The following is a 27,737-nucleotide window of genomic DNA, read 5'->3' as shown; positions in this document are numbered from 1 at the left end:
TTGGGCTTGGTAACAAGTGCCTTTAGCCACTAATCTCCGAAGCTCTAAATAAGTTTTGGGTTTTGTCTGTTTTAGACAAGGTCTCACTATGTAGCCTGGGCTGGCCTGGAACCCAGAGATTCACTGCCTCTGCCTTCTAAGTGCTCAGAGTCAAGGTGTGCCAGTCAATTTTTAAGTTTTCATTAAAGGGCATATATAGGAATTTTGGATTCTGTCCCTACAACTTTGCTGTAAATTATTTCAAAAGTGTAAAGATTTTTTTTAAAGATGCTGTCTTCATCATTGCTCATGCCCAGATTTCTCCAGCATACTCTGTCCTAACATGCAACGCATTCTCAACATGACAAGTCATACAATTTACAAAGAGCCACCGGCATTCTTACTAATTTTATCTATGCAACATCTTTTAAAAACCTTAGGTCAGTGGCATTGCTATTCAAAGTGTGATCTGTAAACCCGCAGCCTCAGTTGTTTAGGGCAGGCTTGGTAGCGAATGTTTGTGACTCCCAGCAGTGGGGAGGCTGGAGGACCGCAGGAAATTTAAAGTCAATTTGGACTATATAGTCCAAAGACTAGCCTGGGCTACTGCAAGGACACACCCCCCCCCCCCGTCGGGTTGGGGGAAGACGCACCCCAAACCGGATGTGCTGAACCAGAAACTAGGGGCGCGTGGTCCATACATCCTTCAAGTGATTATAAACTTTCTTTCCTTTCAGAGATGGGGTCCCATGTACCCCAGGATGGCCTGGAATTCGCTAAGGTCGTCCGCCTCCACCTCTCAGATTCCAGGGTTGAGCGCCTCCCCGCAGGACACGCCCATCTCGGTCCCCGGGCGGGGAGGTCTGCGGGCCGGACGGGGCGGGCCACGGCCGGCGTCCCCGCCTCCCCACCCGGGCCTGCCGCGTCGCGCGTCCTCCGCCTTGGGCTCGGGTCAGCGGGCCACGCGCGATGGGGTCCCGCGGCCCTGCGGCCGCGTTGCTGGTGCTGCTGTGTGCCGGGTGCGCGCTGCCACCCGGGCGCGCACAGTACGAGCGCTACAGCTTCCGCAGCTTCCCGCGGGACGAGCTGATGCCGCTCGAGTCGGCCTACCGCCACGCGCTCGACCAGTACGGCGGCGAGCACTGGGCAGAGAGCGTGGGCTACCTGGAGGTGAGCCTGCGGCTGCACCGCCTGCTGCGCGACAGCGAGGCCTTCTGCCACCGCAACTGCAGCGCGCCCGCGCCCGCCGGCCCCGCCAGCCACGCTGAGCTGCGCCTCTTCGGCGGCGTGCTGCGCCGCGCGCAATGTCTCAAGCGCTGCAAGCAGGGCCTGCCCGCCTTCCGTCAGTCGCAGCCCAGCCGCGCGGTGCTGGCCGACTTTCAGCAGCGCGAGCCCTACAAGTTTCTGCAGTTCGCGTACTTCAAGGTAAGGGCGCTCGCCCCGCCCCGAGCCCCGCCCCGAGAAGCTCCGCCCACCAGAGCAAGCCCCACCCTGCCTAGCCCGGGCCCCGCCCCTGGGTCCCGCCCATCCGAGCCCCTTCCGGCTCAACTTAGAACCGATTCCCCTCCCCTCCCCCCACTTTAAGCTCCACCCAGCTGACCCTGCTCCACCCCCAAGCCCCGCCCAGCAGGCCTGCAGGCCAGATGAGCCCCGCCCCACACGAGCCCCGCCCCACACAAGCCCCGCCCCACACGAGCCCCGCCCGTCCCATCTCCATCCCCCTCAGGGCCCTCCCCACAGTCCTCATCTCTCAAACCTCACCCCACTGAGCAGGGCCCCAGTCTGCCTCAAGACCGGTCTCAGTTGAGCCCCCCCCGGGTGGAGCTGCCTCCCAACCTCTCCACCTGGGCCGTAGAGTACACTCCACAGAGCCTTGTCTCAGGGCTGCCCCTGAGCCCGCCTCACCAAACCTCTCTCCAAGCCACCCCCAGGTCCCACCCTATCCCACCGAGCCTTCCCCCACCGAGCCCCATCCTGCCTCTCCCAGCCCACTGAGTCCCATTCTGAGCACCCACCAGCAACATCCCATACTGAGCCTCTTCTAGGTCAGTGCTCTAGGTCTAGACTCACCATGCCCGAGGATCAGCCCTTTCCTCCAACCTTGAGCATCATTCCGTTATCATTTTATGTGCATGTGTGTGTGTGCCTGTGTGTGTGGATACCCTGCCACGTATGTGTGAATGCCTTTGGAGGCCAGAAGAGGGCGGCAGATACTCTGGAACTGGAATTAGGAGGTTGTGAGCCACCCACCCAATGCAACTTGAGTTCAGGGAACCGACCTTGGGCTCTCTGGAACAGCAGGAAGTGCCCTTTCTCACTGAGATATTGCTCTAGCCCCCTTCACCCGGGTTCTGCCACACAGCTCTGCTAAAGCTCTCCAAATGCTGCCCTGTAGGTGGTTTTTGTTGGGACTGTGGGCTCCCCAAATAACCACACAGAGACTTATTGTTAATTGTAAATGCTCAGTCGATAGCTTAGGCTTATTACTAACTAGCTCTTACATTTTAAATTAACATATTTCTTATCTATGCTATACCATGTGGAGGTACCTTTTCTCTCCACATGTTTATTTTTCTCCTCTCCAAGTCTCCTCAAGACTCCGCCCTTCTCCCCTCCCCCTTTTCTCTGTCTGCAAGTCCCACCTAACATTTTCCTGCCTAGCTATTGGCCATTAGCTCTTTATTAAACCAATAAAAGCAACACATCTTCACAGTTCACAAAAAGACTGTTCCAGAACACTGCCCTTCCTCCCTCATCTTAAGCAAGAGAATTTTTTTTTTTTCCTTTTCGAGACATGGTCTCATATAACCTGGGCTGTCTTTGGACTTGCTACATAGCTAAGGTTGATGATGAATTCCTCATCCTCCTTCCTGCATTCCTCTGCATGCTCCACCCCTCCGGCTCCTGGGAACATTGTCGAAGCCTGTTCTAAGGTAGCAGATATGCCTCAGGATGTCCCAGCAAAGTATGTGGAACTGGAAAAAGGTCTTCATAAATGTGGCCTGCTCTTGGGGGGCAGGCTCCTCTCTGCTCAGAGAGATGTCTGTGCTGTGATTTACCAGGCTCATCTCTGTCAGTTAGAATTTAACACACAGTTCACTGCCTCCTCTTTATGGCTGCTTAAATTCTGCTTGTGATTGCTTGCTAAAAATAGCCACAAATTGCAGTTCCCTGCCCTCTAAGTCCTTGCTCGGGAGGTTTGAGTTCCCAGTTGCCGGACAGAAAGGACTCAGCTAGTTGGGCCTTCACAGGCCTTGGCAGAGAGAGAGCTCTCAACTCAGTTTCTTCTTTTTCTGGTTAAGGAACATTTTTTATTTTTTGCTTTTATTCATTTATTGTGTGTGTGTTCACGTGTTTGTGTGTGGGGGGGTCACAGGTGGCATGTGTGAAGGTCAGAGGATGGCTTCTTGGGAGCCTGCCCTCTCCTAGCATGTCGGCTGCAGCCATCAGTCATCCAGCTTGGTGGCAAGTGCCTTTACCCCCTGAGCCATCTTGCTAGCCCTGGTACTCTTCCTAAACGCTCTTCCGAGAGCGAGTCTCATGTCATTGGCTGCGTTCAGAGCCTTCCCCTCTCTCCAGCAGTCAGCCTAGGTCTCCCCAAGTCCCACCAGCCACAGGCCACCTCCTGTCATCCTGCAGGTGTCAGCCTGGACATCTGGGAGCCTGCCTCCTCTCCGCCCACTCCCCTCTCCACGTGGACACCACCGCTGTATCTGATGACTGGCCTCAAATTTAGGGGCATTCTGGTACAGATGGGTGCCATCTTATCTAATCCTATTCTCAAGAATTTGATGTCTCACAGGTTCTCTCTCTGCCCCTGTCTCTCTGTCACTGTTTGTCCGTCTGTCTGTCTCACCCTGATCACCATCCCAGCCTCAGAGTGTTCCTTTGGTAGGCTGAAGGAGGCCTTATATGCATACATGATGAGGACCCCTCCCTGTGCCGGATTGTGCCAGGATTCTGTCAACATGGGGCCCTCAGGTTGTTGGCATGTGTCCCCACAGGGAGGCAGATTCGTCACCATCTCCTGCCCAAGTCGGTTACTTTTCTAGTTACTGTGACAAAATGCCCAGCAGAGCTAACTTAAGGAAGGCTTGTTTGGCTCACAGTTTGAGGACCGAGTCCATGACGGAGGGGAAGTCAAGGTGTCAAAGCTCGAGGTGGCTGGTCACATGGTGTCCCCAGTCAGGAGGCAGAGAGAGATGCATGCTGGTGTTCAGCTCACCTTCTCTGTTTTAAGTCTGGGAACCCAGGCTGTAGAACCCAGGCTATAGGATGGCATTTACCCACAGTGGGCAGATAATCCCAATTAAAACTTAATGTAGATAATTCCTCACCGGCATGCTGAGAGGCTCGTCTCCTCCGTGGTTCTGGTTCTAGATTCCATGAAGTCAGTGATAGAGGTTTGTCATCACATTGCCTCCTAAGGTCCCCCCATGGCACACCTGTCCTATTTGAGATCATCTGTGTTCCTGGTGGTACTGATCAGGTGGACAGCTCTAAACCCAGGGCCCTGGGCCCTGCAGCTCCTACAGACCCTGGATGAACTGATTGTCACTGACCACTGAAAACAGTGCCTGCTTATCGGAGATGCCTCACAAATATTCGTGGAGTAGATGAGTCCGAGAGGGAGTCAAGGTCCCTGAGAACGGAGGCAGAAGGTTCTGTGAGAGAGGCCTGGGGACAGTACTGTTTGTCAAGGTTGCAGCAGAAGAGATGGTGTGGGGAAAATTTGTCAGGACAGTTGTCTACAGAAGTGTGTGCTGGTGCAGGGACTCACAAGGGATGTTTCAATCCCCCAGCATAGTGCCACTCAGTTGTACCCAACCCATGGCCGCCGGAAGGAGCAAGGAACTGAGTGGTTACTGGGATTTGGGGGAGTGAGCACGTAGAGAAGGCCATCTTGACAGGATCTGTGACCTTCAGTTTGAGAACACTGCAGTCAGGGGTGGCTGTGGGGAGAGAGCCAGAAGATGGAATAGACTATGGCCCTCCCTTTTAGCTTCCCACTGGGCTCCTCACGGGTGACCCCTGTGGACGCCAGAGAGCACCGAGACTGCTTATAAATGTCACAGAGGCCATCCTCCTGGGGCCTAGATGGTGGAGACAGTGGACAGCAGATGAAGCCATGGCACTGTCACTTTCCGGGAACAATGCCTCATCAGAACGGCTGGCCCAAGTCTTGATAGGCCTTGAAGTCATTGACCTCTTACCCGGAAGTGTTATTTGGGTAAAGAAGGAACCAAAGGGCTCCCTGAAGAGGCTGGTGCTCAGGGGTTAGCTCAGGTGGGAGAGTACTTGCCTGGCATTCAGCATTCCTGGGTTTGAGCCCCATCGACACATAAAACTGGGTATATTCATGGATGTCAGTGATCCCAGCACTTGGGGAGGTAAAGGCAGGAGGTCAGAAGTTCAAGGTCATCCTCAGCCTTGAGGCTAGCCTGAGCTGCGTAAGACTGGGCCAAGAGAAGTTGCTGAAATGAAGCTCTCAGTTCTAAAACTGAGGGTTCAGCGTGTGTCCGAACTGTTACCCTCTCACTGTGCACCTAGGCCAATGACCTCCCGAAGGCCATCGCTGCCGCTCATACCTACCTTCTGAAGCACCCTGACGACGAGATGATGAAGAGAAACATGGCATATTACAAGAGCTTGCCTGGAGCTGAAGACCACATTAAAGACTTGGAAACCAAGTCATATGAGGTACTGTCTGGCTCACCCCTCAGCTGGTGCAGCATGTTAAAGAAGCACGTCTCTGGGGGCGACTCGCATCTTTTTAAAAAATTACATTCTAATTATTTAGAGAGAGAGAGTGAGAGTGTGTAAGTGTGTGTGTGTGTGTGTGTGTGTGTGTGTGTGTGTGTGTAAGAGTGTGTGTGTGTGTGTGTGTGAGACACAGCGCTTGTGTGGAGGTCAGAGGACAATGTGTAGTTCTCTTCTTTGACCATGTGGGTCTGGGGATTGAACTCAGGTCATCAGGCTTGGTGGCAAGCACCTTTTTCCACTGAGCCATCTTCCTGGCCCAGATGCTGACGTCTAAAGAATGCTTGTGATGTTTGCAGTGATATTTGCTGAATTATGACAATAGGAACCTGGCTGAACACAAAATTTCCCGGAAGGGAAATCAGCAAATGGGGCGTGGTGGCTTTTGCTGTAATCCCAGCACTTAGGAGGCCTAAGCATTGATGATTGCTACAAGTTCAAAGCCAGGCTGGGCTACATGCACCACCGTGCCTTTCATCTGACTGTCGATGAACTTTACATAATTCAGTGATAGAGGACAACTTGATGTGTTATGATGGCTACAAAGAGCATGTGAGGAGTTTCTTTATCAGCCACCCTGACACTTTCCCACCCATCCTTTTCAGTCAGACTGTCCCCAGCCCCCGGCTCCTGGGAATCATTGATCTGATTTCTTTTCCTTTTACCTTCTTCTGAATTTGATTTTATTGTCAAACACTTGCTATATTTTGAGTTGAACTAAAGAAGAAATACAGTCATTTGTGCTGGGGACATAGCTCAGCTGGTAGAATGCTCGCCTAGACGCTCAAAACCCTGAGTGCAGCCCCTGGTGTTATATAAAACTGGGTATGGGAGTACATGCCTGTGACTCCAAACTCAGAAGTTCAAGGCTGGTCTGGCAAGATGGCTCATTGGGTAAGGGGTTTTGCTGCCAAGCCTGGGGATCTACCTGCGTTTGATCCCCAGGACTCACGGGGTGTAGGAGAGCACTGACCCCCTAAGCTGTTACCTGACTCTGTAAGTCCACACTTAATAGACTGTAAAAATAAATTTTTAAAAAGGGGTTAAGGTCCTCCTCAGCTACTCTGGGGTCTTGAAGTCATGGGCTGTGCTTGATTCTGTTTTTAGAAGAATGGACCTCTTGTGAACAGTGGGCACATCTACACACACGTGCCCGGTGCTTGGCTTGCATCCAGTCAGGGTCACCCAGGCCTGACGAAGACGGCCCAGCCAGGGTCATGGTTCTTTTGGGGGTGGCCAGGTGTGTCTCCCGCTTGCCAGGAGGGAGCTTCACTGCATCTCCTTGCTTTCCAGAACCTGTTTGTCCGTGCGGTGCGGGCCTATAATGGGGAGAACTGGAGGACGTCCATTACGGACATGGAGCTGGCACTCCCCGACTTCTTCAAGGCCTTCTATGAATGCCTGGCTGCCTGCGAGGGCTCCAGGGAGATTAAGGACTTCAAGGACTTCTACCTGTCCGTAGCAGGTTAGTGGTGGGTGGGGCCTGTGCTCCAGATGCCCTGATTGGCACCTAAGGAACACTTCTCTTTTCAAGGTATGTTATTATTGATTTGTTACCCTTAAAGATTGTTTTGGCCTGGACTCAGGCTTCAGAGTAGAAGTTCTCACCGAGGACAGCCTGTGTCCCTTGGCACTCCGTTCCTTCGTGCTTTTCTTTGGCGTCCTTCATTCTCTTGGCTCAAAGTTCAGCTTATTTTGCAACCTCCTCGTTTTTCTCAGTACCTTGTTGTTTCTTCAGAGCAATACATCGGCGTTTGTGTTGCAGGATGTGTGGAGTAACAAGACGCTGAATCTCGGGTGCTTGGTCCTGGGCTTCTGACCTTTTTTAAGGGCTTTTGATAATATATTGGTGGACATCATCTTTAGAGAGATTAAAAAGCTTTCAGTTTGGCTGGGTGTTGATGGCGCACTTGTTTTTAATCTCAGCACTTGGGAAGCAGAGACGGGCAGATCTCTGTGAGTTCAAGGCCAGCCTGGTCTACAGAGTGAGTTCCAGGACAGGCTCCAAAGCTACACAGAGAAACCTTGTCTCCGGGGTGGTGGTGGTGGTGGTGGTGGTGGTGGTGGTGGTGGTGGTGGTGGTGTGGGGGGGTGGGGGAGGGGTGGTGGGGGCAGTGGCAGGGAGAGACGACAAAACAAAACAAAACAAAACAAAAAAGCTTTCAGATTTGGCAGGCTCTTTTAGGTCCCAACCTACAAGGCATGGTAGTATTTGTCCAGGAATATCCTTCTCTCCTTTCTTTTACAATAACCCGATTGAGAGCACTCAGATTGGCATCCACAATGCGTCCGCAAACAGACCTGCTCTTCTCTCTCCGGTTCTCCTTGCTCTCTAACAAGAAGACCCCTTACTCCACAGCAGGCACACTCCGCCATGGTCAAAATGCCTTGCCTCCTGGGAAGCCCTTGTCTGTCATTCCCGCTGATCCGGACCACATAACCCTTCCACTTCACCCAGAGCATCAGCAGCTACTTCTGTAGCCATGCACGTCTCGTAAAACGTACAAAGCTTGCATTCATCATCCGCGTCAGTGAGTTTCTGCCAGCTGGTGGCAGGGGAGAAGAGAGATTCAGCTTCATCTTGACGCAGCTGATCACCTAGGAGGCTCCCCGAAAAGAGTGAGGAACACTCTTTTTAAGATAGGAAAGAAATTTGTTTTTCCTTTTTGACAGGGTCTCACTGTGTAGCCCAGGCTGCCTGGCTGTGTATACCAGGCTGGTCTCAAACTTACAGAAATCCCCTTGCCTCTGCCTCCTGAGTGCTGGTGTGGGCCACTACACCCAGTTTAGATTTGGTTTTTGATTATGGTGGAGTTCTTAGCAGGTGGTCAGGCTTATTTTTTTCTTTATTGATATTGAATGGATTATTTTCTCAGCCTTGTTTTTCATCCTCAATATTCTTTCTTCTGAAATCATCATTGGTAATGATTTCATTGTGTTCTTAATTCATTGAATTTTTCATTTCTAGCGTTCCAGCCCTCCCCATCTCCGTTTCCTTGTGAATTTCTCATCCATGTTGCTGCCTTTCTTTCCACATTACCATTTCCCTTTCTTTCCTTCCTTCTCTTTTTTGATTTTTCAAGACAGTGTTTCACTGTACAGTCCTGGCTGTCCTGGAACTCACTCTGTAGATCAGGCTGGCCTCGAACTCACAGAGATCTGCCTGCCTCTGCCTCCCGAGTGCCTGGCTACTGTGGTATGCCACCAACCTTACTTTAAAAACATTTAGGCCAATTACTTTGTAAATACTTCTCATTTGGGCTGGGCACAGTGGCACTCCCCTTTAATCCCAGCAGTAGGGTGTCAAAGACAGGCAAATCTCTGTGACTTCCGGGACAACTAGAGCTGCAGAGTTAGACCCTTTCTAAAAAATCAACAACAAAACAAACAAGTGAACACGATGATTTGGTTCCTGAGAGTTTTATCAGGAGTGTCCATTTTTGACTGAACACTGAAGTAGCCTCAGAATGTCACCTGAAGACGTGTGTGATGCCTGTTACTCTCTTATAGAAAGTGCTGTTTTTAAATTTTATCTTTGTATTGCAGTGCTGGGATTGAACCTAGGCCTCACATACACTACATAAATGCCCAACCCCTGCGGCCTGTCCTAGCCCAGCGCTGTTCATTCTTAAGCATTTAGTTAAAGTGTCTGCTGGAGCAGGGCTGATGTTATCTCCTTACCAGTTACATGTTAACAGCCAGACGCTGAGGACTCACATTCCTTAAATGCTTCTCCTCTGCAGTCCCAGCGTCGTCGCCCCTGGACATTCTTTTTTTTTTTTTTTTGGTTTTTTGAGACAAGGTTTCTCTGTGTAGCTTTGCGCCTTTCCTGGAGCTCACTTGGTAGCCCAGGCTGGCCTCGAACTCACAGAGATCCGCCTGGCTCTGCCTCCCGAGTGCTGGGATTAAAGGCGTGCGCCACCACCGCCCGGCCTGCCCCTGGACATTCTTGCCTCTAGCATTTTTTTCTGTAAAGGTTACTCATACTTAAGTAATTTCCCCATATTTTGTGTGCTTATTTTAGATAGAAGAGGAATAATATGTCAAACTCTCTTCCGGTTTTCATTTTTCCATTCCACCTATCCAAATTCGAACGTAGAATTTATGTTATTTGGGGGTGGGGGTGTAGCTCAGTTGATGAGCTTAACCTAGCGTGCACAGGGCCCTGGGTTCAGTTCCCAGCTCTGCATTGGTCATGGTGGAACATGCCTGTTATCTTAGCCAAGAAGATCAGGAGTTCCAAGGTCTTTCTTAGCTACACCCAGTCTGAAGCCAGCCTGGGCTGCATGAGACACTGTCTCAATTTTTTCCTACCAACTGGACAGTGTGCTGTTGTCTTTGTGGTGCCGGGATCAGATGCAGGTCCCCTGTATGTCAGGTCAGCCCTCTGCAGTTGAGCTAAACTCCAACGTCCCGTTTAAACTGGTGAAAGTGATGCTGTTTGCTGCAGAAGAGGCGGAGCATCTCAGGAGTGCTCGATTGCTGTTCACTCGACTGTGTAGTCACTTTCTTTGGCCATTAGAACATTTAAAATTATATTTTTATTTATTTATTTTGTGTTGGGGGGTGGTTAGCGCCGTGGCACACTTGTGGTCAGGTGATACCTTGTGGATATCGGTTCTCGCCACCACTGTGTGGGGTCCTAAGGATTCACTTTACGTGTGCAGTCTTGGCGGCAGGCCTCTAGACCCAATGAGCCACCTTCTTGACCCCCCGCCCCTCTTTGGCTGTTTTTATGATATGTGTTTGGCATTTTCTTACTGATCTTAAGACACTTTGAATATTAAAGATGAAAGTCCCTTGATTAATTTATTATTTACTTTTGTGTGTATGAGTACTTTGTTTGCATGTGTGTCTATGTACTACGTGTGTGCCTGGTGTCTCTGGAGGCCAAAAGAGGTTGACGGGATGCCCTGAAACTGGAGTTAGAGGCAGTTGTGAGCCGCCGACATGTGGTGCTGGGATCTGAACCTGGGTCCCTGGAAGAGCAGCCAGTGCTCTTCATCACTGAGCCAGCCCTTAACTCCAGGTTCTTTATTTTAAATGCTGTTTTCTTTTTTCTCTGACCTGTGTGTGTGGAAGGCAGAACTAGATTGAAGGTAGTCATGGGGCTGGGCGGGATTAGTGGAGAGAGAGAGATCGGGAGGGGGCTGAGACTGTTCTGAGAATTTGTGTCTCTTTTTCAGATCACTATATAGAAGTGCTGGAGTGCAAGATTCAGTGTGAGGAGACCCTGACCCCAGTCATAGGAGGCTATCCCGTGGAGAAATTCGTGGCCACCATGTACCACTATTTGCAGTTTGCTTATTATAAGTGTAAGTAACCCCGTGCAGGATCTTGAATGAGGTCCCAAGACTGCCCTGTTACCTATGGTGGCTGAGAAGGCCCATCAAAGCCGCATACATGCTGTGCACAGAGACCCCGAGCTGCAGGGCTGGAGTCCAGGTTTTGCCTCCTGTCCCCTGGGAAATCTTTGCTTCCCAGGGAGGTAGATAAAGGTGTAAGTAAAAAATTGACATTTACTGAAAGTAGGTGTAATTTACATTTGAAATCTTCACCAGACTGTGTGGGAAGAGCCTCCTTGAAGTTCAGGTTTAAAAGTTGTCATTATAAAAATAGCCACTAGGTGGCACAATTGAGTCGTTTTCGGCTGGGTCATGCCTGCCAACCAGAGTTTGTTACATAATAGAGCTGTCGGCTTTGCGGGTTAGAAGTGCCTGTGGAAGGGGCCTGGGTAAATACCCAGGAGCTTGTGTCTCGTTTCTTATTTGCCTGACTCCCCTCCCTTCCAAGACCAGTGCCACCCTGCAGAATCCCCATGTTGATGGTGATGTAGGGGTACAGTTCTAAGCAGGGGGGCTGGAGCAGGTTCGAACCCCTGTACCCAGGAGATGGCAGGACAAGGTAACTTTTGGCTTCCAGTTCTGAGAGCCCTACCATGGTTTATCTTGTTGGTTTCTCTAGTTTCAAGTCTTTGTTATTTGTTTATCTATGTATTTAGAAACCGAGTCTCATGTAGCTCAGACCGGCCTCAAACTCACTGTATAGCCAAGGATGACTTTGAATCTCGGAGCCTCCCGCCTCCACCTCCTGGGTGCTGGGAACGTGCCATTATGTGTGGTTTATGGAGAAGTGTGGACTTCTTCGTGGGCTTCGTGGACGTTCAGCGAGTCCTCTACCACCTGAACTACACCCCCAGGCTTTCTTTATGTCTTCCAAATCTGGGTGGGTTGGAGGAGGGCCCACCTTCTCCGATTATTGTTGTCCTCTCCTGATGGGACCCAGGAACTGCAGCCTCCAACAGGAAGCTTTGTAGTTAAACGGCCTCTGTTCCTCAGTCCCAGTGTGGTCCAGGCCTTGAGACCCACCTCCTGTGATGAGTCAGCACAGCCTGAGGGTGACCTGAGGCTTCCCCATCCTTTGGCCTGTACCCGGCCCACCTTCTGAGGTCAAGGGTTTTCTGGAGAAGGGGCTGGAGGGGAAAGCCTTAGGCGTGGTCTTTTCCTGGAGGAAGCTCAAGCTTCTGCCTTCGAGGGGGTGGCCCTGGAGCTGCAGCGCGTGGCTTGCCCGCCTGCCCAGCCTCTTCTCTCTGGTTCTAGTGAACGACCTGAAGAACGCAGCCCCCTGCGCCGTCAGCTACCTGCTCTTCGACAAGAACGACAAGGTCATGCAACAGAATCTGGTCTACTACCAGTACCACAGGGACAAGTGGGGCCTCTCGGACGAGCATTTCCAGCCCAGACCTGTGAGTGTCCCACACTGGGTCCCCTCTGTCCTTCCTCCTTCCCGCCTGCAGGAGACTGCCTTGCCCTTCAGAGAGAGGCAGTTCTGAAATGAAGGAACTCTCTCTGTTTCTGGTTACTCCTGGTTCCCCCTGCCACTCTTGAATCAGGCCCTGACTCTGTAGCCCTGGCTAACCCAGAAGTCACTGTGTAGACCAGGCTGGCCTTGAGACCCACTTACCTCTGCTTCCTGAATGCTGGGATCGGAAGCGTATGTCATCATACACTGCTTAGTTTTTTTCTTATATTTTTACTTTGTGTGCGCGCGTGCGCTTGCCTGCACATGCAACAGCGTGCGTGTGGAGCTCAGAGGACAGTTTAGGAGAATCAGTTCTCTCCTTCTACGCAGTGGGTCCCAAGGATTGAACTCAAGCGGCCAGACATGGTGGCAAGCACCTTTACCCAATGAGCCATTCTCCAGGCCCCACAGCCTTTTAATCCCTTCTTTTTTTTTTTTTTGGTAAAACTGAAATTTATTATATGCCACAGTCATCCTAGGGACCTCCATGCTATATATATAGCCTCTATGGTTCTATGGGTTGTGGTCTGATTGTTCATTTTATATCTAGAATCCACCAATGAGTGAGTACATACCATAACTGTCTTTCTGGGTTTGGGTTACCTCACTCAGGATGATTTTTTCTAGTTCCATCCATTTGCCTGCAAATTTCATGCTTTCATTGTTTTTCTCTGCTGAGTAGTACTCCATTGTGTATATGTACCACATTTTTTTCATCCATTCTTCCGTTGATGGGCATCTAGGTTGTTTCCAGGTTCTGGCTATTACAAATAGTGCTGCTATGAACATAGCTGAGCATGTATCTTTATGGTATGTATCAGCATTCTTTGGGTATATGCCCAAGAGTGGGATGGCTGGGTCTTGAGGTAGTTCGATTCCTAATTTTCTGAGAAACCGCCATACTGATTTCCACAGTGGTTGTACAAGTTTACATTCCCACCAACAGTGGAGGAGTGTTCCCTTTGCTCCACATCCTCTCCAACATTGGTTGTCATTGGTGTTTTTGATCGTAGCCATTCTAACAGGTGTAAGGTGGTATCTCAGAGTCGTTTTGATTTGCATTTCTCTGATGATTAAGGATGTTGAGCATTTCTTTAAATGTCTTTCAGCCATTTGTAGTTCTTGTTTTGTGAATTCTCTGTTTAGCTCTTTAGCCCATTTTTTAATTGGACTGTTCAGTGCTTTGATGTCTAGTTTCTTGAGTTCTTTATATATTGTGGAGATCAATCCTCTGTCAGATGTGGGGTTGGTGAAGATCTTTTCCCAATCTGTTGGCTGTCTTTTTGTCTTATTGACTGTGTCTTTTGCCCTGCAAAAGCTTCTCAGTTTTGAGAGGTCCCATTTATTAATGGTTGTGCTCAGGGTCTGTGCTGTCGGTGTTTTATTTAGGAAATGGTCTCCGGTGCCAATGCGTTCAAGAGTGCTTCCTATCTTCTTTTCTATTAAGTTTAGTGTAACTGGATTTATGTTTAGGTCTTTGATCCACTTGGACTTGAGTTTTGTGCATGGTGACAGATATGGATCTATTTGTAATCTTTTACATATTGACACCCAGTTATGCCAGCACCATTTGTTGAAGATACTTTCTTTGTTCCATTGTATAGTTTTGGCTCCTTTGTAAAAAAACAGGTGTTCATATGTGCATGGATTAATGTCAGGGTCTTCAATTCGATTCCATTGGTCCGTATGTCGGTTTTTATACCAGTACCAAGCTGTTTTTATTACTATAGCTCTATAGTAGAGTTTGAGGTCCGGGATGGTGATGCCTCCAAGGGTTGCTTTATTGTATAGGATTCTTTTAGCTATCCTGGCTCTTTTGTTTTTCCATATAAAGTTGAGTATTTTTCTTTCCAAGTCTGTGAAGAATTGTGTTGGGATTTTGATGGGGATTGCATTGAATCTGTAGATTGCTTTTGGTAAGATTGCCATTTTTACTATGTTAATCCTACCTATCCATGAGCATGGGAGATCCTTCCATTTTCTGATATCTTCTTCAATTTCTTTCTTTAGAGATTTAAAGTTCTTATCAAAAAGGTCTTTCACTTGTTTAGTTAGTGTTATCCCAAGGTATTTTATATTATTTGTGGCTATTGTAAAGGGTGATGTTTCTCTGACTTCTTTCTCAGCCCTTTTATCATTTGTGTATAGGAGGGCTACTGATTTTTTTGAGTTGATCTTGTATCCTGCCACTTTACTGAAGGAGTTTATCAGCTGTAGAAGTTCCCTGGTAGTTTTTGGGGTCACTTATGTATACTATCATATCATCTGCAAATAGTGAAAGTTTGACTTCTTCCTTGCCAATTTGTATCCCTTTGATCTCCTTTTGTTGTCTTATTGCTCTAGCTAGAACTTCTAGTACTATATTGAATAAATATGGGGAGAGTGGACAGCCTTGTCTTGTTCCTGAATTTAGTGGTATCGCTTTGAGTTTCTCTCCATTTAATTTGATGTTTGCTGTTGGCTTGCTATAAATTGCTTTTATTATGTTTAGAAATGTTCCTTGTATTCCTATTCTTTCTAAGACCTTTATCATGAAGGGGTGTTGGATTTTGTCAAAGGCTTTTTCAGCATCTAGGGAGATGATCATGTGGTTTTTTTCTTTCAGTTTGTTTATATGGTGTATTACATTGACTGATTTCCGTATGTTGAACCATCCTTGCATCCCTGGGATGAATCCTACTTGGTCGTGATGGATGATTGTTTTGATGTATTCTTGGATTCGGTTTGCCAATATTTTGTTGAGTATTTTTGCATCAATGTTCATGAGGGAGATTGGTCTGTAGTTCTCTTTCTTTGTTGCATCTTTGTGTGGTTTGGGTATCAGGGTAATTGTAGCCTCATAAAAAGAGTTTGGTAGTGTTCCTTCTGTTTCTATTGTGTGGAACACTTTGAAGAGGATTGGTATTAGTTCTTCTTTGAAAGTCTGGTAGAATTCTGCACTGAAACCATCTGGTCCTGGGCTTTTTTTAGTTGGGAGACTTTTGATGACTGTTTCTATTTCTTTAGGGGTTATTGGTCTATTTAAATGGTTTATCTGGTCTTGATTTAATTTTGGTATTTGGTATTTATCCAGAAAATTGTCCATTTCTTCCTGGTTTTCCATTTTTGTGGAGTACAGGTTTTTGAAGTATGATCTGATGATTCTCTGGATTTCCTCATTGTCTGTTGTTATGTCTCCCTTTTCATTTCTGATTTTGTGAATTTGGGTGTTCTCTCTTTGCCTTTTGGTTAATTTGGCTAGTGGTTTGTCTATCTTGTTGATTTTTTCAAAGAACCAACTCTTTGTTTCATTGATTTTTTGTATTGTCCTCTTGTTTTCTATTTCGTTGATTTCAGCCCTCAATTTGATTATTTCCTGGCGTCTATTTCTCCTGGGTGAGTTTGTTTCTTTTTGTTCTAGAGCTTTCAGTTGTGCTGTTAATTCATTGGTATGGGATTGCTCCATCTTCTTTATGTGTGCATTTAGAGCTATGAATTTTCCTCTTAGCACTGCTTTCATAGTGTCCCATAAGTTTGGGTATGTTGTACTTTCATTTTCATTGAATTCTAGGAACTCTTTAATTTCTGTCTTTATTTCTTCCTTGACCCATTGATGTTTCAGGTGGGTATTATTCAGTTTCCATGAGTTTGTGGGTTTTCTATAATTTTTGTTGTTATTGAGTTCTAACTTTAAGGCATGGTGGTCTGATAAAATACAGGAGGTTATTCCAATTTTTTTGTATCTGTTGAGATTTGTTTTGTGTCCAAGCATGTGGTCAATTTTTGAGAAGGTTCCATGGGGTACTGAGAAGAAGGTATATTCTTTTGTGTTAGGATGGAATATTCTGTAGATATCTGTTAGGTCCATTTGAGTCATAACATCTGTTAGGTCCTTTATTTCTTTGTTAAGTTTCAGTCTGGTAGATCTATCTTTTGGTGAGAGTGGTGTGTTAAAATCTCCCACTACTAATGTGTGGGGTTTGATGTGCGTTTTAAACTTTAGTAGTGTTTCTTTTATGAATGTGGGTGCTTTTGTATTTGGAGCATAAATGTTTAGAATCGAGACTTCATCTTGGTGGATTTTTCCTGTGATGAATATGTAATGTCCATCCTGGTCTCTTTTGATTGATTTTAGTTTGAAGTCTATTTTATTAGATATTAGGATAGCTACACCAGCTTGTTTCTTAGGTCCATTTGCTTGGAAAACCTTTTCCCAGCCCTTTACTCGGAGGTAGTGTCTGTCTTTGGAGTTAAGGTGTGTTTCTTGTATGCAGCATATGGATGGGTCCTGTTTTCTAATCCATTCTGTTAGCCTGTGTCTTTTTATAGGTGAGTTGAGACCATTGATATTGATGGATATTAATGACCAGTGATTGTTAATTCCTGTTATTTTTTTGGTTGTGTTGTGTTGTCCTTCTGTGGTGTGTGTTGGTGTAGGATTATCTATTGCTTGATTTTTCATGGATGTGTTTAGCTTCTTTGGGTTGGATTTTCCCTTCTAGTGCTTTCTGTAGGGCTGGGTTTGTGGACAGGTATTGATTAAATCTGGTTTTATCCTGGAATATTTTGTTTACTCCGCCTATGGTGATTAAGAGTTTTGCTGGGTATAATAGTCTGGGTTGGCATCCATGGTCTCTTAGTGTCTGCATGAGGTTTGTCCATGATCTTCTATCTTTCATAGTCTCTATTGAGTAGTCTGGTGTTATTCTGATGGGTTTGCCTTTATATGTTACTTGGTCCTTTTCCTTTGCAGCTCTTAATATTTTTTCTTTATTCTGTGTGTTTAGTGTTTTGATTATTATGTGGCGAGGGGACTTTTTTTTTGGATCCAGCCTATTCGGTGTTCTGTAAGCTTCTTGTATCTTCATAGGTATTTCTTTCTTTAGGTTAGGAAAGTTTTCTTCTATGATTTTGTTGAATATATTTTCTGTGCCTTTGAGTTGGTATTCTTCTCCTTCTTCTATCCCTATTATTCTTAGGTTTGGTCTTTTCATGGTGTCCCAAATTTCCTGGACATTTTGTGTTAGGACTTTTTTGTCTTTATTGTTTTCTTTGACTGACGAATCTATTTTCTCTATCGTGTCTTCAGTGTCAGAGATTCTCTGTTCCATCTCTTGCAATCGGTTGGTTATGCTTGTTTCTGTAGTTCCTGTTCGTTTAGTCAGGATTTCTATTTCCAGCATTCCCTCAGCATGTGTTTTCTTTATTGTCTCAAATTCATTTTTCAGATCTTGGAATGTTTCTTTCATCTGTTTAATTGCTTTTTCTTGGCTTTCTTTGATTTCTTCCCATTTTTTGTTTGTTTTTTCTTCCATTTTTTTAAGGGAGTTTTTTATTTCCTCTTTAATGGAGTTTTTCATTTCCTCTTTAAGGGAAGTTTTTATTTCCTCTTTAAGGGAGTTTTTTATTTCCTCTTTAAGGAAAGTTTTTATTTCCTCTTTAAGGTAGTTTTTCAATTCCTCTTTAAGGAAAGTTTTTATTTCCTCATTGAGGGAATGTTTTATTTCTTCTTTAAGGGCCTCTATCATCTTCTTAATGTCATTTTTAGGGTTGATTTCTTCTGTTTCTTCTGTCATGGTATGTTTAGGTCTTGCAGGTGTAGAATCACTAGGTTCTGATGTTGCCATATAGGTCTTTATGTTGTTGCCTGTATTTTTGCACTGGCGTCTACTCATCTTTTCCTCTGTGAGGTGCAGGTGGTGTCTGTGTCCGAGAGTGCCTCTCTTGTTCTAATTTTTAGTCTTGGTTTAGTAGTGGTTCTTGGTTAAATTGGTGCTATTGGGCTATTTCTTCAGGGGCAGCTGATTTCGATCGGTGAATTATATACTTATGATTCTGGTGATCTGGTTTGGTGTCTGGGTAGCGCCTTCTTCTGTGTTCTCAGGTCACTTTTTGTTCATTTGTCAACTCCTCAGCTGATCTTGTTTCTTCAGACTTTAAACTGTAGGCATCTGAATCCTCTCCCAGATGGGTTTCAGCTGAGCAGGGTAGTCTCACCAACACCTCCAAGTTGTTGGGTTTCACAGGATCAGCAGCTGGGTCCTGGGTTGTCCTCAGATGGAGTGTTCAGATTCGTTCTGATTCTGACCCACGGAGATAGCTTCTTCCCCAGATGTTGGGGTTAGGGGCGTCCCTGTTCCAAGCTGTGTCTGCTTGTCTCCGTCCCTGGTCTGTTTACCTCTGCGGTCCGCCGCCGGGCCTGTATGTCCCTATCAGCTGCCGCTGGGTCTGTCTGCCTCTGGGGGCCGCCACCGGGCCTGAATGTCCCTGTCGGCCGCTGCCGCTGGGCACGTCTACCTCCACAGGCCGCCGCCACAGGCCTACCTGCGTCTGCTTGTCTCCACCGCTGGGCCTGTCTACCTCTGTGGACCGCCGCTGGGCCTGAATGTCTCTGCCGGCTGCCGCCGGGTCTGAATATCCCTGTCGGCTGCCACCGCTGGGCCCGTCTACCTCCACGGGTCCCCGCCGCAGGCCTACCTGCGTCTGCTTGTCTCTGCCGCCGGGCCTGTCTACCTCTGTGGGCCGCCGCTGGGCCTGAATGTCTCTGCCGGCTGCCTCCGGGCCTGAATATCCCTGTCGGCTGCCGCTGCTGGGCCCGTCTACCTCCGCGGGCCGCCGCCACAGGCCTACCTGCGTCTGCTTGTCTCTGCCGCCGGGCCTGTCTACCTCTGTGGGCCGCCGCTGGGCCTGAATGTCTCTGCCGGCTGCCGCCGGGCCTGAATGTCCCTGTTGTCCGCTGCCACCGGGCCCGTTTACCTCAGCGGGCCGCTGCTGGGTCCGTCTACCTCTGTGGGCCGCCGCTGGGCCTGAAAGTCTCTGCCAGCTGCCGCCGGGTCTGAATATCCCTGTCGGCTGCCGCCACTGGGCCCGTCTACCTCCACGGGCCCCCGCTGCAGGCCTACCTGAGTCTGCTTGTCTCTGCCGCCGGGCCTGTCTACCTCTGTGGGCCGCCGCCGGGCCTGAATGTCCCTGTCGGCCGCTGCCGCCGGGCCCGTTTACCTCAGCGGGCCGCCACTGGGCCCGTTTACCTCTGTGGGCCGCCGCCACAGGCCTACCTGCGTCTGCTTGTCTCCACCGCTGGGCCTGTCTACCGTACCATGAATCTTAAAAGGTCTTACTAATAAAAACAAACCCAGAGCCAGGTACTGAGGTAAATGCTGAAAGATCAGACAGGCAGAACAAGCCACAGCCACCTCACCTCGCCAACTTCTCAGCCGATCCCGTTTCCTCAGACTGGAAGCCTCTGAGTCCTCATCCGAATGGATCTCAGCTGAACTGCTGCTAAAAGACTAAAAGCTTAACAAGACCCTAATCCCTTCTTTGAGTCACTATATTACTTATGCACACAGCCTGCATTTAGTTTTACAAAAATAGGATTCTACTTCTCATGGTGTTTTAGTAACTTACTTTGTCGTCCCCCCAACACACGCGCACACACACACACACACACACACACACACACACACACACGCGCACACACACACGCACACGCACTCACGCACGCACGCACGCACTCACGCACTCACACACGCGTGTGCACACACACGTTTATGGTGTTAGAAGCCCGGAGCTCCCACATGCTAGGCAGGTGCTCCACCACTGAGCCACCTCCAGCCCTGGGTCTTTAGAGATAGGGTTTTAATGTCTAGCCCAGGCTGGTCCCAAATTTGCAGCCCTCCTGCTTCTGCCTCCCAAGTGCTGGGGTTATAGACTTTCAAGAATGAACCGTCTCTGATTCCTCTGGCAGATAAATGTGAGGCTTTATTCCTATGGTCAGGGGGTTAATTATATGTTTCATTGCCATTTTTGGGTATGGTGGCATCTGACTAATTCTAGCACTCTGGACACAGAGGCAACAGGATCGTTGTAAGTTTGAGGCTAGCCTGGGCTATAAAGCAACACCCTGTCCCAATAAAACAGAAACTCAGATTTTTTTTTTTGTAATTTCTTCAGGATTTTTGTATGCTGTCCTAGGCTTTCGTAAATAAATCTTCCATATCTCAATTCCTTGCTGAAACACACGTTCACACATTTACTTAGTTGCTGTGGAGATTGAACCCAGGACCTTGTTCATACTGGTCAAGTGCTCTATCACTAAGCTGCACTCCCAGGTTTTTGTTGTTGTTGTTTGAGACAGGGTCTCATATAGCACAGGCTGGCCTTGAGCTTGCTATGAAGGATGACTTTGAACTTCTGGTTTTTCCCAATCGCTTGTGAATACTTTCATCCCTTGAATGAAATCTGGTGCCCTGTGCCCAGTTGCTGCCGGCTCTCACGTGAGAAATCTGGTCGCCTGATGGTTCTCTCTTGTGTCTGAACAGGAAGCAGTTCAGTTCTTTAATGTGACTACGCTCCAGAAAGAACTGTACAGCTTTGCTCAGGAGCACCTGATGGATGACGATGAGGTAAGCCTCCGTGCTCTGCACACGTCTGCCTGAGAGAAAACATGACTCATGTCTCTGCCAGAGTCCCTTGCAGGCCGAGTCCTCGCTTAAACAAGGAACAGAAGGGGCCCTCGAGAAAACAGCTGCTCTGGGGGGGTTAATGAAAGCCAGTGCTCTGCTGTGGAAAAGTCCGACTTTCTAGGAAGCCCAGGCTGGACCGCTGCTTCTTCTGTGGGAGAAATGTGTTTGGAATATGCACCTTTTGTGTGTGTGTGTGTGTGTGTGTGTGTGTGTGAGAGAGAGAGAGAGAGAGAGAGAGAGAGAGAGAGAGAGATACAGGTTGGGGGCACTGGTCACTGCATGTGTGGGGGTCAGAGGACAACCCTGTGGAGTCAGTTCCCTCCTTCCACCTTTGTGTGGGTTCCAGGGATTGAATTCAGGTCACCAGACTTGTAGGGCAATTCCTTTACCCACTGAGCCATCTTGCTGGCCCCTCCACTTTATTTTTGGAAGCAAAGTCTCTCACAGAACCTGGAGTCTATTCATTCAGAGTGACTGGGAAGCCAGCTCCTGGATCCTCCTTCCTGTGTTCCTCCCCAGTGTCGAGGTGACAGACATGTGTCTATGTACATGCATATACATGCATGTACATGCTTCCCGGGAATCAGAACTTGGGCCTTCAGCCTGAGCAGCAGGCACTTTATCCACAGAGCCATCTCCCAGCCCTTTGTTTTTAAAGACAAGGTCTTGCCATGTGTCCAGACTAGCCTCGAAAGTGATATATAGCCCAGGCTAGCTTTGAACTGCCCTGTCTCCTGCCCAAGTCTAAAGTGCTGGTGTGTCTCACCATGCCATGTTTTTTTTTTTTAAACGTTATTTATATGTGTGGGGGAGGGGCAGGGGCATGTCACAGCACCAGTGTGGAGGTCAGAGGACAGCTTGACTCAAGGGAGTTGGTTCTCTCCTTCCGCCATGCGGGTGCCAGGGATTGACCCAGGTTGTCGGGCTTCACAGCAAGCACCTTTACCCTCGGAGCTCCCTCTCAGGTCCCCACACCATCATCTCTTAAAGAGTGTTCTGTACTCTGGAGACACTTGGGAATCCCATCCCATTTCCCCACCAGGGTATTATAAGATGTCCTTGCTGCTCCAAGTTCATCCTTTCTGGAAGCAGATTTCCTGACTGGGTCTCCCTTAGGCAGCCCTTGGTTGTTTGTTTGAGGTGTTTTGTGTTTTGAGACAAGGTCTCACATAGCACAGGCTGGCCCCCAGCTCGCAGTGTAGCTGAGGATGACCTTGAACTTCTGACCCTCCTACGGGGACCTCTCAAGTGCTGGCCTTGCAGAGATGTTCCACCATGCCCAGTGTCAACTCGGGACTTGACCCACGCCAGGCACACTGCACTCCACCTGCTGCGTGGTAGATATTTCCTGATACTTCCTTCTTGATTCGTCCTGACTTCAAGTGGAGGGGCAGCCGGGCCACAGAGCAGCCATCTGTGGGTACCCCTGATTATTTATTTAGAGAGATTTGTTTGGAAGGAACTGGAAAATGCTTTGTAAGAAATCTGGGCACTTGCTGTGTTTGGAGCCAGAAGAGAGCTGGGAGCTGCTTCTGCCCTGATCCTTCACATCCTGGGGGAGCCTGGAGGATGGGAAGTTCTGAGAGATGCTGGGCCAGGGCCGGGCCAGAGGCTCTGAGCTGCACCTCCCCTCCTCCCCTCCACCCACTCTTCCTACCACTCCAGTTCTGGAGGAAGCACCTCTGAGAAAGACAGGGTCAGGGGAGTTTCACCATGCTGATTCACGGGGCTACCGCCACTAAGGAAGACAGCGTCAGCCTTTTATGAAATAGGAGTGACCATAGCTGTGAGAATGGAATGCCCACTGGGGATGAAAGTGCTGTGCAAGTGAGGAAGTGGAGCCTGGGGATGTAGCTCGGTGGTGTGGCATTTACCTGCAATGCACAAAGCCCTGGGTTCAATCCCCGGGGCTGCTAAATAAATGAATAAAAAGTGATGCCCAGGCCTGAGCCTTAGATTGGGTCTCATTGAAGAGAGTCCCAGGGATGCATTCAGAGCGAGTGTGGCTATGGTGTTTTGGGAAGTGTGGGCTGCTGGTCAGAGCAGAAAGTACCAGAAGAATGTGTTCCTGAGGCAGAACTGAGGGACCAGGAGGGAGAAGAAGGATGCCCAGAGCAGGGAACCATGTGGAGCCTTTCAGAGTGGTGGCTACATCACCTGCATGACATGGGTTGTCTTTGGGGTGGCAGGTCGCTTGTTGCTGAGGTCACATGGGGTAGAAGATGAGGTTCCATTCCTTGGGAGAGAGCAATCAGGTCATCTGGGCTCTGAGCCGGTAGGGGAACCTGCTTCGGCCCGAGCAGCCAGCCCGTGGTGGCCTCGTGGATGGCTAACGGCCGCGTCTGCTCTGTCTTCCAGGGAGAGGTTGTGGAATACCTGGATGACCTGTTGGAGGTGGAAGAGGCTGGCTAGTCCACAGCAACTAAAGAGACTTCTCTTCTGTGTTGCCTTTTCCTCGAGTGCCTGGGTTGATGATACCTCAGGGCCTTCCCTTTTCAAAGGAAAGGGGAGCCACCATCTCTTACTATGCGGAACCGGGGTCCAGCCTGCCCTCCCTGTGTTCACACCGGTCTACCCACCTTCCCACCTGTCTTCTCTGTACTCACATTCGTCTTCATGGTCACGTGTCTCCCCAGCCATCTTCCTCATGTTCACACCCGTCTTTCTTCCCATACACACCTTCCCATCATCCCGTCTGTCCCCCATGTTCACATTTGTCTTGTCCTCCCCAGAAAGACAGTCTTCTGTGGTCTGTTTTTTAATCCCTGAAAAAAAATCAGTATTATTTTTTAAGTAAGAAAAACACTAAAAGATGATAAATATATTTGAAGAATTCTTTGGTCTCTCTGTCCTTCTAGACTCATCTCCTTTACGTCACTTTCTTGTTTTGTTTTGTTTTTTCAAGACAGGGTTTCTCTGTGTAGTTTTGGTGCCTGTCCTGGAACTCACTCTGTAGACCAGGCTGGCCTCGAACTCACAGAGATCTGCCTGGCTCTGCCTCCCGAGTGCTGGGATTAAGGTCTCGTACCACCGCTGCCCTGCACGTCACTTGTTAAAGACGACAGAAGATAAAGGCTAAGCTTCCTGGAGCCTCCTGATGGTCTTCACTTAGTCTGACCTGAGCCACGCCCCCCCTACTCCCCCCCCCCTGCACCCCACACCCCCTGAGAAACAAGTTGAGTAGATGTGCAGAGCACCCAGAGGAGGCCTGTGCACAGTCCCTTTGAGTCTGCAGACTATGACGGATTACAGGGCCCACTTACAAGTCTCTGGGTTAGAAATGGATGCAGGCCGGCCGGGGCGGGTTCCAGCTTTGCTGGCTCATCTAAGGGTTGTTGAGTTCCTGTTCCGCATTAGGCGTTTAGCTGACCCCAGAGTCCGGCGCAGACTAACTGATGGAAAAGACAAACCTGGTCTGGCGGTGGCAGCAACACCTGACGCAGCAGCTAAAACAGTGTTTCTTCTGCCTCACAGTTGGAGGGTGGACTCCATCATGGCAGGGGAGCCGTGACGGCAGGAGCTTGAGAAAGCTGGTCATGTCGCAGCTGCAGGCAGTGAATGCTGGTGCTCAGCTCATGTCCTTCCTGGCTGTCCTGGATCTGGCTCTGTAGACCAGGCTGGCCTCGAACTCACAGAGATCCGCCTGACTCTGCCTCCTGAGTGCTGGGATTAAGGGCGTGTGCCGCCACTATCACCGGGCTTACTTCCTCTTTTTTTTTTATTATTATGTCTGGGATCCAGCCCCAGGAACGGTGCTGACCGGATTTACAGCGGATCTTCCCACCTCAGGTAACGGAGTCTAGGACCCCTTCACAGACATGCCCAGAAGCCCTTCCTGTGGGTGATTCTGGATCCTGTCAAGCTGACATCCGACATTAGCCACTGTGCTGCTCTCACAGTTTAGAGTCTGCAGGAAGAGGAACATGGGTTTGCAGGAGCCCATGCATCCTAGGTGTAGGATGCTGACTGCAGAAAAATGAAGCAGGGAAGAGCAGGAGTTGGAATGAGGGTGAAGTGAGATCAGGGTGACTGAGAAGGTGATGTTGAAGCCCAGGCTTTGGGGCATCAGGTCTTGGTGTAGCATTCCGGATTCAGGGAAGAACAGGGGCAGAGTGCCTGGAAGGAAGGGCACTGTTATCAGTGTGATTGGGAAGCAGCAGGAGGCCTGCAGAGAGGCATGGGCCAGGGACAGAGGGAAGGCTAGGCAGGCATGTGGACCGGATGGGCCAGGATGGGCCAGGGACGGAGAGAAGGCTAGGCAGGCATGTGGACCAGATGGGTCAGGGACAGAGGGAAGGCTAGGCAGGCATGTGGACCGGATGGGCCAGGGACAGAGGGAAGGCTAGGCAGGCATGGGCCAGGGACGGAGGGAAGGCTAGGCAGGCATGTGGACCGGATGGGCTGGGGATGGAGGGAAGGTTAGGCAGGCATACAGGCTGGAGACCAATGGCCAGGGTCCCGACAGTCAGTGGAAGGCCTTTGGCTTGTGCTGAAGGGTAGAAACCGTGCAGGTTTGCATGGAGGAGAGTCAGCTGACTTCACAGTGGCCACCCACTGCCCTGCTGTGGGGACCTGAGCAGAGGGGTGGGAACAGGGTGCCGTGAGTGGGCAGCTGCAGGTTCTGCATCACAGCGATGGCGGCACCAGGGAGGGGGCAGTTTCTAGACGGAATTTGAAAGCGCAGCCCATGGGAGTTGATAATAGGGCATGTGTGCAATGTAAGAGGAGAGGGCTTAAAGATGGCATCCAAGTTTGGGCCTGAACACAGAAGGACGAAGCTCTCATTGGCCAACGTAGATGAGATGGTGAGATTGTGAGAGGTTGATGTTGTCAGCCTGACAGGATTTAGAGTCACCTAGGAGACAAGCCTCTAGGTATGCCTGTGAGGAAGATTCTGTGGGTAAACTGAGGTAGAAAGACCCACCCTAACTGTGCATGGCCCCCTCCTGGCCTGGGGCCCTGGACAGAAAATCAGGAGAAAGTGAGTGGGGTACTTCCTGAGCTAATTGAATGTGCCCAGCTGCCGCCTGCCACTCCCCTTTCCCACAGTGGAATGTCTTCCTGAACTGGAAGCAGAAATAAACCCTTTCCCCGGAAGTGCTTCTTGCGGGCTCCTTGGTCACAGTCACCGGGAAGTAACTGATGGCACCAGTGCCTGGGGAAGGATCTGGCACAGGGCTGGTGGCCTGACATTGGTCTGAGAGGCTCAGGCAGAGCCTGAGGCAGGGACCTGAGCAACACGGCTTTTCTTTTTAATCCATGTGGAAGTGTGTGGGCACATGCATTCCACAGCAAGCATGTAAAGGTCAAAGGGCAGCCTTGGGTGTAGACCTCAAGGTCCATCCTGTTCACTGCTAAGTAGTCCAGGCTAGCCGACCCAGGGTGGGCCCAGGGATTCTTCTGCCCCTGCCTTCTTTCTCACTATAGGAATGCTGGGTTACAGATATGATTCTGGGGTTTGAACTCATCATTATGAGTCCCCATCATTGTGAGGCAAATACTTTACCCACTGACCATCCCCTTAGTCCGGCAGAACAGATGTTTTTTTAAAGATTTATTTACTATGTACACAGTGTTCTGCCTGCATGTGTCCCTGCAGGCCAGAAGAGGGCGCCAGATCTCATTACAGATGGTTGTGAGCCACCATGTGCTTGCTGGGACTTGAACTCAGGACCTCTGGAAGATCAGCCAGTGCTGATCTATCTCTCCAGTCCCCCACAGATGGTTTCTTAAGGGGTGCTCCCAAGGACTCCTGCAACAGCTTCTTTCAGGTACTTGTTGGCAACCTTTAATGGCTGGTGACTGCCACTAAGGACTGCTCTCTTGAAGAGAAGCCACAAGTCTGCCATAGCCAGCATGCCTGGGGTTCTGGGGGTGACTGGGAAACCCACTGACTGGGGAGTCCCCAGCATGTCAGTAGCACATGAAGCCGTCAGGTATAGAGGGATATGTATGATGAGATGCTGCCATGTGGAGCCCAGAACAGCCCAAGGCTCTCTAAGAGATGAGGAGAGACGAGAGGAACTAGCCTTGGGCCAGAGAAGGCCAGAGGGATAAGGAGTCCTGGAACCTGAGCTTTCTTTCTTCCTACCTGGAAGCACTTGTCTAGTTGGGACCCTGTGTGGGTAGAGAGGCAGGCCCAGCACTTGGGAGATGACCACTATGAACCGAAACAACACAGAAGTCTCTGTATTGTGGTGGTCAGTTGAGGACAGGAAACCCACACACATGGTGGGCATGGTAGCTCAGGTGGTAAAGTACGGCATGAGGACCGAAGTTCCAGAACCCATCTTAAAACACCGACAGCAGCTGGCAAGACAGCTCAGGAGGGAAAGGTGGCGGCCACTGACCAGCAACCTGAGTTCAGCTCCCCAGACACATGGTAGGAGGTTGGAACTGATTGCTACAGACCGTCCTCTGACCCTCACCTGCATCACACACACACTAAATAAAAATGTTAGAGAAAAAGAAGCTGGGCCTGGAAGTGGGCCGGGAACAAGCCAACTCCTTCAGGCCAACCAGAGACCCTGTCTCCAGGATTGACACTGGAGATTGTCCTCTGGCCCGTACACATGTGTACACACACGTGCACACATATGCATACACATACTTGTGCTTTTACACACACACACACACACACACACACACACACACACACACACTTGTATTTTTCCAGGCTTTTTTTTTTGTGCCGAATGTCGTTTATTGAAGGAGGGAAGAGGTCTTAAATAGACTTACAGCACAATGGGAGAA

The 27,737-nt window shown here is 49.3% G+C and overlaps 1 protein-coding gene across 1 annotated transcript; it reads left to right on the top strand.

Annotated features, from left to right (window-relative positions):
- The first annotated feature begins 865 nt into the window (after positions 1-865).
- Crtap (cartilage associated protein) lies at positions 866-23,819 on the top strand. Its single transcript, XM_006970274.4, has 7 exons — positions 866-1,404; positions 5,530-5,679; positions 7,033-7,204; positions 10,926-11,054; positions 12,339-12,484; positions 20,841-20,924; positions 23,343-23,819. Exons 1-7 carry the CDS (start codon positions 949-951, stop codon positions 23,394-23,396), a joined length of 1,191 nt encoding a protein of 396 aa, XP_006970336.2. The 5' UTR covers positions 866-948; the 3' UTR covers positions 23,397-23,819.
- Positions 23,820-27,737: the final 3,918 nt, after the last annotated feature.

Source organism: Peromyscus maniculatus, chromosome 7 (genome assembly GCF_049852395.1).
Source record: "Peromyscus maniculatus bairdii isolate BWxNUB_F1_BW_parent chromosome 7, HU_Pman_BW_mat_3.1, whole genome shotgun sequence".
Classification (NCBI taxonomy): domain Eukaryota; kingdom Metazoa; phylum Chordata; class Mammalia; order Rodentia; family Cricetidae; genus Peromyscus; species Peromyscus maniculatus.
This window is presented reverse-complemented; position numbering and strand designations above follow the sequence as displayed.

Coding starts and splice junctions, on each gene's coding strand:
- Crtap (XM_006970274.4), top strand. CDS start 949: ATGGGGTCCCGCGGCCCTGCGGCCGCGTTGCTGGTGCTGCTGTGTGCC. Junction 11,055..12,338: donor GCAGTTTGCTTATTATAAGT/GTAAGTAACCCC, acceptor CTCTGGTTCTAG/TGAACGACCTGAAGAACGCA. Junction 12,485..20,840: donor AGCATTTCCAGCCCAGACCT/GTGAGTGTCCCA, acceptor GTGTCTGAACAG/GAAGCAGTTCAGTTCTTTAA.